This window comes from Myotis nattereri (genome assembly GCF_964212035.1).
Source record: "Myotis nattereri genome assembly, chromosome: 6".
In the NCBI taxonomy this organism is placed as follows: Eukaryota; Metazoa; Chordata; class Mammalia; order Chiroptera; family Vespertilionidae; genus Myotis; species Myotis nattereri.
Window position 1 is genome coordinate 85154445 of NC_138081.1, and position 12015 is coordinate 85166459.

Below are 12015 nucleotides of genomic sequence, written 5' to 3' on the forward strand. Positions count from 1 at the left end.
CTTTTAATTTCTTCCCTAGAAAAAGAAGGGGAAAGGAAGAAAGCTGAGAAGAAAGTGACTTCTGAAACAAAAAAGAAAGGTAAGAAATTTAAAAACTGTCAAACACATAAATTGATTAGTATCCATTTATAATGCTACTGACAAAGCTATTGTTTTCTAGAAAATAAATTCCTTAATAATTTCATTTTTGTTCTTAAGAAGCACACTTGAGACTTATAAATATTCCAAATAAAGTTGAAATTGATAAACTTTTTAAAAGAAAATTTAAACTTAAACACATTTTTAAAACTCTTACTGATTTTTCCCCCCTTAGGAATTACTGTTCAATTCTAATTCAGTTCTTTACCTGACACTTTAGGTGAATACGACTACTATTTAATCCATTCTGTTTAGTACAAACTGTCTTTCAAAAGAGCACATTATTTAATGTATAGGGAGGAAACTGGTTGATTAGTTTGCTATGTTTTGTTCTTTTTAGATTGGTTAGGTTGTTCTCCTATAGTGCCTCTGAGGTCCCACGTGAGCCTCAGCCATTTCTGACTTTCTCACATGTTTCCAGGGCCCTGATAGCCCAGGGAACATTCAGTCTATTCCTTTTAAAATTCTTTGGGAAAACTACTGAAGCATACTATATTTTTAATTAATAATGCTTTTTAATATTTCTACTGTCATGATAGATTTTGTTGACCTTAGCAAAAATGTGCTCCCTTCCTGAAGAGAAAGCACAGCAAAGTCACTATTCTGTCATGAGATGCCAGTTCATTCATATCTGACATGATTTATAGCTCTGACTTACAAGATGAATTAGATGTACCTTATCGGTAGTCATGTGTGCCCCCATACATAGAAATTATACAGGAAAAGGCTTTTAATTTTCTCATTTTACCACCAGAAAAAGAAGATGTCAAAAAGAAAACCGAGAAGGAAACTGCCATTGATATGAAAAAAAAAGGTATTGTGCTTCCTCTGTTTCCTTCGTCATGTTATGTTCGGGGATGTTTGCTTTGGGATGTTTGAAAGAATCCTCGGGCAAAGTAAGCAAATTGGATATAGGCGCTGAAATCTATCCGTGTACAGATGTCAAGGAAAAAATTACACTAGACCAAGTTATACAGGATAGAAAGACTTTATTCAAAGCTATTGTAATAGGGGCAAGAAACCAAATCTTATGCTGAACTCAATTTCATTGAAACACGAAACAGGGGAGGTTTTGAGAGCTGAAATGAGATAGGGTCATTGAAGGCCATCTGAGTTTGCTAATTGGCTTTGCTCAAAGTAAAAGTAAACTTTCCCTTATCTTTATGGCAGGAATGTAGTGTTACAACTCAGAGCAAGGCACCCAAAAGAGTTAGGTTCTTCGCCTCCCACAAAAACTGGGAAAAGGAGGGGCTATCTTTCTTGATGATTACACTTCAAGGGAATGACCCCAGGTCCTTGAGAAAATCATTCCTGGGTTGTAAAACTGGAAAGATGTTTTTAAAAAGATTTATATCTCAAAGGAACAAATAAAGAATTTAAAAGTATAACTTTCCTGCAGTAAATGCACTAAGACAAGGGAGGTCAGCAGTCTAAGGTCCGGACCAAGCCTGTCTTAAGTTTCCAGCTGAGGGGAACTTTAGGCCACATTGGTGAAGACATAACGAAATTGAGAAGAGCTGCATAGAATAATAATGCCACTTAGAAAAAATAAGAAGCTGAGAGATAATAATGCATCCCATTAAAAAATAGGGCTGTTCAACAGCTTAAGATTTTTGCTTTAAATTTAGTTCTGCTTTTATTCTTGTTCAAACATGAATATTTCTTCTATTCAGGTTCAACTTAAGTCTAGATAGTAAAAAATGTAGTTATCTCAAGTATTATGGTTTGGTGATAAGTGTTCTTACCCCAAATATTTCTTCCACTAGTGTCAGTGATGCTTGAAATTCCACCATTAGAGATCTTCCATTCCTTTGAGTAATGAAGAAATTGTCCTCTATTAAAATGCAAATCTCTTAGGGGGGTAACAGACTAATTCCTCTCAGCTACTAACACTTAAAGTGAATGAGATTTCCAGATCTTTTCTGTATAATAATAAGCTGAAAACAATGCCCTAGAAAATGAGTCAGTAGGTAAGCTTTGATGAGGAAGCTATTGAGGGAAAATTTCGAGAGAAGGCATTGTGTGGGGAGAGCAGCCAGGCTGAGGGCATTAGTGAAAACCCTTCACTTCTTAGATTGCAGTGGCATAGGTGAAGGAAAAAGCCGGCGGGGAAGGACCCTGAAAGAGGAGATTATAAGATGCCAAACTGGACATTGATTAGTCTATTAGTACCAAATAGGAATTTCAAAAAATCCCTGCCATCATGCTATAAGTGGGGTTAAAAAAAAATTGTAAAGCAATGAGTTGCATGATTGTATGGCTCATGAAATGTCCAGTGAGAGATAGGCACGTGTTTTGCAGATCTGGGAGTTGATTGACAATGACTTTGCATTTGAATTTTTATCATTAAAGATGGTATTGTAGAGTCTATTGCATTCTTGAACATTTACTCATTTTGTTTTATCAAAAACTTAATTTCCCTGATGAAAGGGGAAACACGGTTCTGATTATATGATGATGTTATAGGTAGGGAGCTCTCCTCATTCCCACTGGTACTGGTGTGAGTGGATTTCTTGTGATGTCAAGAGAAAATGAATTTTCTGAGACTCGCACAGGAGAGTGAGATATTGTAGAAAGTTTTATTTCTGTGGAATTACACCTGGGTTTTCCAGGTCCCATTTCCCTTCATCCTGTCGGGGAAGAAGTCCAGCTGTGCCTTCAATGGGGCTGGAATGAAGGCTGCTGCCCAGAGTTGCCTTTCCATCTTGGAGCAGTGTCCAGTCCAGCAATAAGCTAGCTTAGTTTGTCTTCCCTGCTGCAGTTCATCAGCCCATTGCCTGTGGGGTCCACAAGGCCACATGGCTATGGAGAGAACACAGGTGAATGCTAGAGAGCCACAAGAGCACAAAGAGCCAAGAATGCCAAGAGCCAAAAGAGTGAACTCCTTTGTCTTGGGATTCTGTATCCCCAAACTTTCATGGACTGGTAGTGGCCCCACCCTTTCTGGCCAATGATCTCTGTTCCAGATTTGACTGACAGGCCCCTTCCCTACCTCATCCTAACTCACTGTGCATGCATTCATCTTCCCTCTTCCCCCAGTGATGTGCAGGGAATGGTCCGGTGGTTTCCTGGGGAGTGTAAAGTTGCAGCTTCCTAGTGAAGCTGCCCAAAAGACCATGCTTATAATGTCTGGCCTCCCTTTTGCTCCTTTCCTATTATTTTTTAAAAATACGTTTTATTGATTTTCTATAGAGAGGAAATGAGAGGAATAGAGAGTTAGAAACATCAATGAGTGAGAAACATCAATCAGCTGCCTCCTGCACGCCCCCTACTGGGGATGTGCTCGCAACAAAGGTACATGCCCTTGACTGAAATCGAACCTGGGACCCTTCAGTCCGCAGGCCAACACTCTATCCACGGAGACAAACTAGTTAGGGCTCCTTTCCTATTATTAATAACTAGAGGCCCGTTGCATGAGATTTGTGCACTCAGGGGTCCCTCAGCCCATCCTGTGCCCACTCACAGTCCGGGAGCTCTGGGGGGATGTCCAACTGCCAGCTTAGGCCTTCTCCCTGTGGTCAGTGCATGTCATAGAGACTGGTCGTTCCCCCATTTGGTCAATTTGCACACTACCCTTTTATTATATAGGACTAGCCAATTACAACAGCACCAATGACACTGAGAGACTCGTTGTTGCTTGGGTCAGTGTGTCTTTGACAGTTAAATGATTGAGTGCTAAAGAGAAACACGATTTTTTTCTGAGACTATCATTTTTACTAAAATATTTTCACAAGAAAGTTTTGAATTGTATGTAATCTTCCAAGTATTTGTCATATGTATGCACAATCTGAAAAAAACCTTTGCAAAACTCAAAGGAGTGTGTGTGTGTGGCTGTTGTTTTGGTGTTAGCTTTGAGGGGAAAGGCAAAACATGTTCATGTGCAATGAGTGATGGGGAAAATATGATATTTCTATGCCCCTGTGTTATTAGCCCCGCAGTCATGTTAAAGTGAAATTGTGAGCCCCTGGGAAGAGAACTGAGTATATCGGTATCACTTCCTACAAGGCTGGTGCTCATCCATTGACACAGAGCCCGAACTGGGTGATTGCTCAGCACACCTGGGAAGGGCTGCTCAGGTAATATTGAAAAACAAGTTTGTCCTTCTTGTAACCGGTTTTGTTTCCTTAACATTTTTACTTTTGAATACACAAGATACCGGTTCTTACAAATCAGTTCAACTTCCTAATGGAAATCTGCATAAATTATTTGTTTACAAAATCTGAGCCCATAAATACTTAAAATTATGTGTGTGATAGACATTTAATTAGTGCTAATTTTTAACTTTATCTATTTTTAGGGTTTAATAATTCTCCCAATATATTTTTAGTGAGAGCAATATGGTTTTAAAAAAGTCAGTTTGAAATTTGTTATGAAAATAATGGTAAACATTTCTTGAAATAATGAGAGAAATTGATGATGATCTGAAATCTTGTAGAGCTGGGGGTACATATATCATTTCTTTCTAAAACAGAAATATAGCAGAGCTTATGATGTTACCAATCTAGCCCCCAAAAGTAGCAAATTTATCAGATGTTTACTTAATGTATGGATTTTATCATGACATATTATTATAAATTATATTAACGTTTTATGTTGATATAACATATGCATTTATTATTATGTTTTATTATATTTATTTTTGTTATTACATACATGTAAAGGAACCAGAGACTTAAATTCTATTGTGAATTTAATGAGCCTCTACTTCACGAATCTGGTAAATCACACTTTGCTAATAATGACCTATGTTAGGGAGGGTTGGATGGGGTTTTACAAGATGTAAAATTGCCAGCCCATCAATTAATAATGGTTGAAACTGGGTAATTGGTGCATAAGGGTTTATTATAATAATCTCTTATTTTGTATATTTTTGAAATCATATGTTGTGGAAAAAGCTAACAAATAACTCTGCCACTTAAAAAACATTGTATGAAAAGAAAAAAAATATGGTTATTTTACAATGTTATGAGGTATGTTTTAGCCTGAAAAGTACCATGAAAAAAAAATCAAAAAGGAAATAAAAACTTTAAAAATACACCTCCCTCTGTGTGTAACAGACTTCAGTGCTAGACATACAAACTACTCTACTTAGTACAAGGGCTTAGCATGATAAGGGCTTCTCTACGGGTAACTGGATGCACACACAATTGTTGGAAGGACTGGAAGAATTAAAATGCAGGGGCCACCACTGTGTTATTGAGTGCCATGGCACATCAATGGTCAGGAAGCTGCTTCATTCATCAAAACTGCCTCCACAGCCTCCTTTCAACACCCCCAGACTAGACACTGGAAATGCTGAGGCCGGTCTCAGTAACTACACCAAGTGGCCTTGTTTGCCAAAGCATTTCTGCTTTTCATTCTCAGTAGGTGCATCGATTTGATGGAATTAAATATGCTGCAGGCGAGTCAGGAAGATGCCAGTTTGGGGCATTCCAATGTTTCCTACTAGGAGGGTAGAATGGAAGTTGATAGAGGCTATCCAGGTATCTACAGTAAAGATACTTTCAGAAAGTTTTTATAACATAAACTTCATATAATAAGAACTGGTTTTTGAAGGCCTGAATTGTACTATAACTAAACCTATCTTTGAGCCCCACTTCCCACCCCAAAGTTGAACAAGATGACGCAATAAAGCAACAGGTTAAAATTTGGCAATATCTATAGCACTTGCAAGTCACACTTCAATGTAGTTCATGTTGTTCTTTAGCTAAACTGTAGATAGAGGAGGCGTGGATATTCTTCTTAAATATTTTCTTAGTCCTTGATGAGATTATAACGGTTAAAGATTAACAAGTTATGTTTTCTTATAATAAACAATTATTACCTGGGGAAAACATATAGACCAGCATAGAAATAAAGCCAAAACTAAGATGATTTATTTTTCTTAGATTGGCCTATTTGGAGTAATAAGTCTAAAAAATGTTTTGCACTAAAATTTATTACCAACCTATATGTTTGAAAGCCTATTCATTATAAAGATAACTTTAACATAGTAACTGATAGGGAATGGTGTAAAATGATAATTTCATTATCACACTTTACAACATGAGTTATAAAAATAATTATTTGAATAATGCATAAATTTCAAAAAGGATCCTGAAAAACCAGACTAACTTTTCTGAGATAAACTGCTAGAAAAGGACAGGTTCACTCGTTCATTCATTCTTGCATACGTTCTTGTGGAAAATATTCACTCAATGCCTACTGTACACCAAGCTGCTGAGTCCACAGAGCTGGGTACATGGACAAAAGTCTTTCCTTAATTTAGCTTGCGGTTTACTAGGGGAGGCACGCAGTGAGGAAGTGGACATAATGTCTGTAAATACAACTTAGGGTAAGGGCCATAGAGGAAACAAATTTGGGGCAACCATAGCAAGCCATGGGTGAGTATAGGGAGCTATATAGATAGTTAAGCTTTTAGAGCCGGCCTCTCTCACTCTCACAGGCATTTAAATTGGAATGTGATGTATTGGGGGATGCAGCCATTGATGTCTGCCTCTTTGTGTGACGTGTGAAGATGGTGTGTGGGTTTGTAATGTGTATAGGTGCAATTTGTATAACAGCAAGTACAAAGGATCTGGATATAGAATATGCAGGGATATATGCAGGTGTTTAGATTTATTAAAAGTATAATGAGAAATTCTTGAAGGATGTTAGCAGTGGAGAAAAATATTCAGATTTATGTTCAATAAAAGTATATTCTCACTGGGACAGAAGAGAAGAGGTAAGCCAATTAAAAGAGGAGGTTATTTATTGAGATGGGGAAGCCTCGATGGGGAAGAGTTTTGGTGGAAACAATTGAGAGTTTACTTTTGAGTATGTTAAGTTTCAGGTATATGTGGTGTTTCATCTAAATTTTGTATCAGGTACTATTTTAGGTGCTTTACAAATTCACATTTATTCAATCTTTATAATAGATCAAGAAATAAACTATTATAATCCTCATATAAAATTGAGGTGCCTAAAACACAGAGAGTTTAAGTAACTTGCCCAAGGTCACACAGTTAGTAGTCATTAGTCAGGGCCAGACATTTAACCAAGACAGTGTGGCTCCACAGCCCATGCACTCTGAACAGCTGGATACAGGGGTCTGGAACTCAGAGGAGATTCTGAAGTGAAACTATAAATACAGTAATCCATATAGATCACGGTTAATGCCCTGAGGATGGATGAGATTACCCAGAGAGATTGTGTCAAAAGAAAAAGAGAGCAGAATAGAGTCAAGGCCTAAAGGATTTCAACATCTAGAGATTAGATATTTGAAAATAAAGCAAGACAGGCTGAAAGCAATTGCCAGGGAAGTTAAAGGAAAAGCAAAAGGGTTTGGTATTAGAGACAGTTCAGAAATTGATGTTTCAAGAATCAAAAAGCTATAAACTTTGTGAATGTTATCTAGAAGTTATGACACGAGGGCAAAAAAAGACAAGAGCAGTTACTCTGGGGTGGCAGGATAAAGCCAGATTGGAATGGAGAGGGAAGTCTGCCATTTCAGTATTAAAGCAGAAAAAGGGTAGGTATCTCTCTGGGATTTGTGGAGGTAAATCCTATAAGAAGAATGAGTATATTCAAGTTAAGGAGACTTATAAAACTGTATTTTTACAAAACTAAGTATCAGGCTAAATTAAACTAATGTCTGGATTGTTTTAACTTTTGAAATTAACCTTTTTATTATCATGATTTCAAATTTGTCCACTCATCACATTCTCCTAGCTGATAAGTTATTAGAAAGAAAGAAAAAACACAGTCTGGTCAAGAGTCGATTCCAGAAAGTGAGGTCACAGTTTATGTTCAGTGTATATAACCTGTCTCTCCTGTCTGACTTCTATAGCATAAAACATTGTTCTGAATCTAATCAGAGCGTGTTTTATTAATGTCTTCATAAACCCAGGACTCTACATAAAAAGGAAATAAGATACATAACATATATGGAATAATGATGAATTGCCCTCAGGGTGAAGAAATATTTTGAGACATCTCAGTAGAAAAACTCCAATGATAATAAGCTTAAAGTAAGAAGAACAATATAGTAATTAGTTATAATGCAAAAGATAGGGGAAAAAGCTTTCAGACAACACAAGTGCCCAGGCTGGAAAAGAAGAATTGTGATTATGTTTTAGGAAGTTTGCCTGTTAAAAGTAATTGAAGGAGGCATGGAGGAGCATATGTAATACTTACATAATTAAAAGAATCTCTTTTTTTTCCAAAAAATAATTTCACTCAGGAAAAAATGTAGTAATTATGTTAGTCACTGCCTCTATCTTGTTAGCTATGTTAATCTCAAAATATAAGGTCAAAAAGATGGACACATGAGCAGGCTTATGCTAAAATACATCAGAAGCAGAGGCAGATAAAAACAATTGTCCTGAAAGGCACTGTGCTGATGTAGAGGTAGGTACATACTCAAGTTATAGCACGTCAAAGGACAAGGAAAAAATAACACCATGGTCCTGAGCATGTAAAATAGGTCTCTCAGTCAAATCTGATGGAATACTTGGGGCTGCTCCTAAAAATACATATATTCACTAAAGTTCTACGAATGTATACTGTTTCTTATTTTTGTTGCTCTGTGCCTCCATGCAGCACGGGCTCAGTGGACATTTGTCCAGAAAATGCTGAGACTTTTGAAATGGTGCTGCCCAGTGATACTATGACCTTTGAGGAATAGAATCCTATAGTTCATTTTCCTCTTTCTGAGACTACTGCCCCAAACTGTCCCCCTTTTCCAATCCTCCTTCACCTTTTCACCCTTCTTCTCTATCAGCTGAACACCTTGCTTCTGAGTTCCCTTAGAAAATAAAAAAATTAGAAGACAGCTCTTAGGAGCTCTGACCATGGACTCCACTAACATGCTTCATTTGTCTCTATATCCTCTGCCTTCATGGCTGAATACAATACAATACAATACAATACAATACAATACAATACAATACAATACAATGCAATAGTTAAGCTGTTTATACTTACCTAGTACACTTGTGCAAATATGCTATTCCTGTCTTCTACTCAGGGCTGTTTCTCCAGCAATACTCTCCTCTACAAATGTATTTGACTTCTGTTAGTATTCCCAGCAGCATACAATGTGCTATAATATATTTTATATAGTTTTTTAAAAAGTCCTGCTGCAAGAGTGCATCCCTCACAGGTGACTGGCTCATTTCTCAGATGCCTTATAGAGCTCAGCTCTTCATTAGCTGTGTAACCTCTTCTTCCAGCCTTTCATATGTCTGCCGGACTCAGGCCTTCACCCCACACAACTCCTGTCAAGGTCACTGCTGCCTGCCACATTAGCAAATCCAAACGTGAATTCTTAGTTCTTAAGAGCATTTGACAGCCAATCCCTTTTCTTCACTCAGACTCCTGGACAACATTTTTTCTTTTTTCCCCTCTCTATTCACTCTCTGTTGGACATTTTTGCTGGTTTCCTCCATTTCTTTCTGGAATTTAACAGTAGAAACACCTAGGGCTTGAGTCTATGTCTCTTTCTCTTTACTCATTTTTTATGTGACTTAGTACAGGCCCATGGTTTTAATACTATCATTATGATAATGAGTCCCAAATGTCTGTCACAGCTCTGATGTCTTGTTAAACTCCACATTCATATATCCACTTGTTTATTCTACATCTTCATTTAAATATCTATTAGACATTCCCAAATTAATCTGGTTTACAAAAAACAAACTCAAGTGTTCACACACACACACACACACACACACACACACACACACACACGCACATGCACACCCCAGAATGTATTTTCCATAATCAGCTTTTTCTTCTTATTAAATTATCACACTTTTTTTTTTGCATATTGACAAATCTTCACAGTCACCCTTAACTTCTTTATTTTCTCACGTCACCTTCACCTTTGAAGTATGTTTAGTAGTTGATGCTTTCTCATTATCTTCAAGAGCTACCCCAGTTTGGGCATCATTATCTCTTTGTCCACAAGTAAGGCCATAATATAACTGCGATAACAGCAAGGTCTTTAACTGAGGTTCGAACCACACATCCTTGACACTTCTAATCACTTGTTTTTTAAAATAAATTTCTTCCATTTCCAATAAAACCTATAGTTTCAGCATTTGAGTTTTGCAAGTATGTGCAATTTTTAATTTGCTGTTTCAACTGAATTTTAGCTTCACTAAAATTGTATTGAAATGACAACTCTAATCAGTGTGTGAGGTCTTTAGATAGCAAGTGGTTTTAGTAAAATCATAGACAGAAAGCTAATTAATGTATGAGTTATTCTTTCTTGTGTAGAGAGCCTGTAAAAATATAATGCATATATTTTAAAAGGCACAATTTCAAATTTGTTATGAAATGGTTCCTGTGAAAGGATCTAGCCTTGGTAAGAAGGCATGACTGTGTGGATGTCAGCAGGAAAGAAACAGGCCACAATAACTATTTAGGGATGGAAAGGGGAAATAAGGCAGGAAAGAGTTAAAGACTAAGTTGGAAAACAAGTTTCGTTCAGTTTGATATTTTGGTAGTACTAAGAATATACTATCCTTGTGTACTATTGAATCCAGTTAGGTAGATTATACAAATATAATGAATTAAAAACTCAGATAGTCTTGCCTGATAAACAGTTGTACTGTCCGTAGGCAGTTAAAACCTTTTCCTCCTGTACTTCTCTTTTCTTCCCATCCTGCTCATTTGGTGAACGGCTTTCCTCTTTAACACTAAGCACATGGTCAAATGAAGGTTCAAATCATCATCACTGATCCACCCACCACTCCACTCAAGAGTATGGGCACATGACCAGAGTTGAACTGGAGTCTTGGGCTTTTTTTTCTTTTTTTTCCATGAGGATCACTTTAATTATGGATTATCTTTTATGACCAATAGGAATGCTATAAAAATCAGTTGACAAAAAAATATCCCCAAATACATATCTTGAGTTACATCTCACATGTAGTCATTATCTACTTCCTGTTATACTTTCTCATTTCTTGAAGGTTGTACCTATTTCCTGTCAATATTTATACACCTGTTGATAGTTTTCCTTTCCCTATTACCATCTGTATCTGGTAAATTACATGTATTTTGGAATAAAAGAGAGATAGTGTTGCAAAGTTTATTGAGAACTTAATTTATAAAGAATGTATAAATATTAGAAAGAGTTTTTTTCATCATTAACTGCTTTTTAATTAAATTTCTTGGGGTGACATTGGCCAAATATATGGTGATTTGCCTTTGAGTGGTGAACACTCAGTGCAATATACAGATTTTGTGTCTTAGAAATCTACACCTGAAACCTATATGATCCTATTAACAATGTCACCCTGTAGACTTTTTAAAAAGGAAAATGATCTCTTTTTCTCCTTAGGTGGTAAATTAGATACCGTGAGTCCAGGAAATGCTATTGGTTATATTTACACCCTCCTGTGACCACCAATCTTTAAATATTTGACACAGGGAGGCAGATAAAAGGATGAAGGTAGAATTTTAATGGTATTTCAAGCCTAGGATCCAGGTACCCCTGGAAACCACCATCCCTCCGACCTCCTGCCATTAGGTATATCATTTAGTTAATTCCTCTGTTTGTCAAAATTAGTTTATGTTTCTTGGATTATGTCATTTGCAACGTAAATGTTCATCACCAAATGAAACCTCCACCCAGGTTTAGAATAGTTATAGCAATTTAAAAACAATTAAATCATGGAGGTAGATAAATCTTCAAGAATTTTGTGTTTGATGGATCTCATCTTGCTGCCTGAAATCTTTTAAGAAGAAGATAATTTTTATCTCATATTTGTTCATCGATGCTTGTTATATGGTAGCCCACTTTTGAGAGTGAAATATATACACACTTACACACATACACAAACACACACACACACACATATTCAGACTTAGAAAGGGAAGTATCTTTGT

At 36.7% G+C, this 12015-nt stretch overlaps 1 protein-coding gene across 2 annotated transcripts in view; it reads left to right on the forward strand.

Annotated features, from left to right (window-relative positions):
• The window catches only part of TRDN (triadin), a 270709-nt gene that overhangs the window by 130735 nt on the left and 127959 nt on the right, over positions 1-12015 (forward strand). For both annotated transcript variants that reach the window (XR_013996185.1, XM_081094750.1), the window contains exons 11-12: positions 20-79; positions 893-952. Coding sequence is in view for 1 of the 2 variants with exons in the window: in XM_081094750.1 (XP_080950876.1) it covers positions 20-79; positions 893-952 (120 nt within the window). In the remaining variant the exon portion in view is untranslated. The remainder of the gene's footprint in view (positions 1-19; positions 80-892; positions 953-12015) is intronic.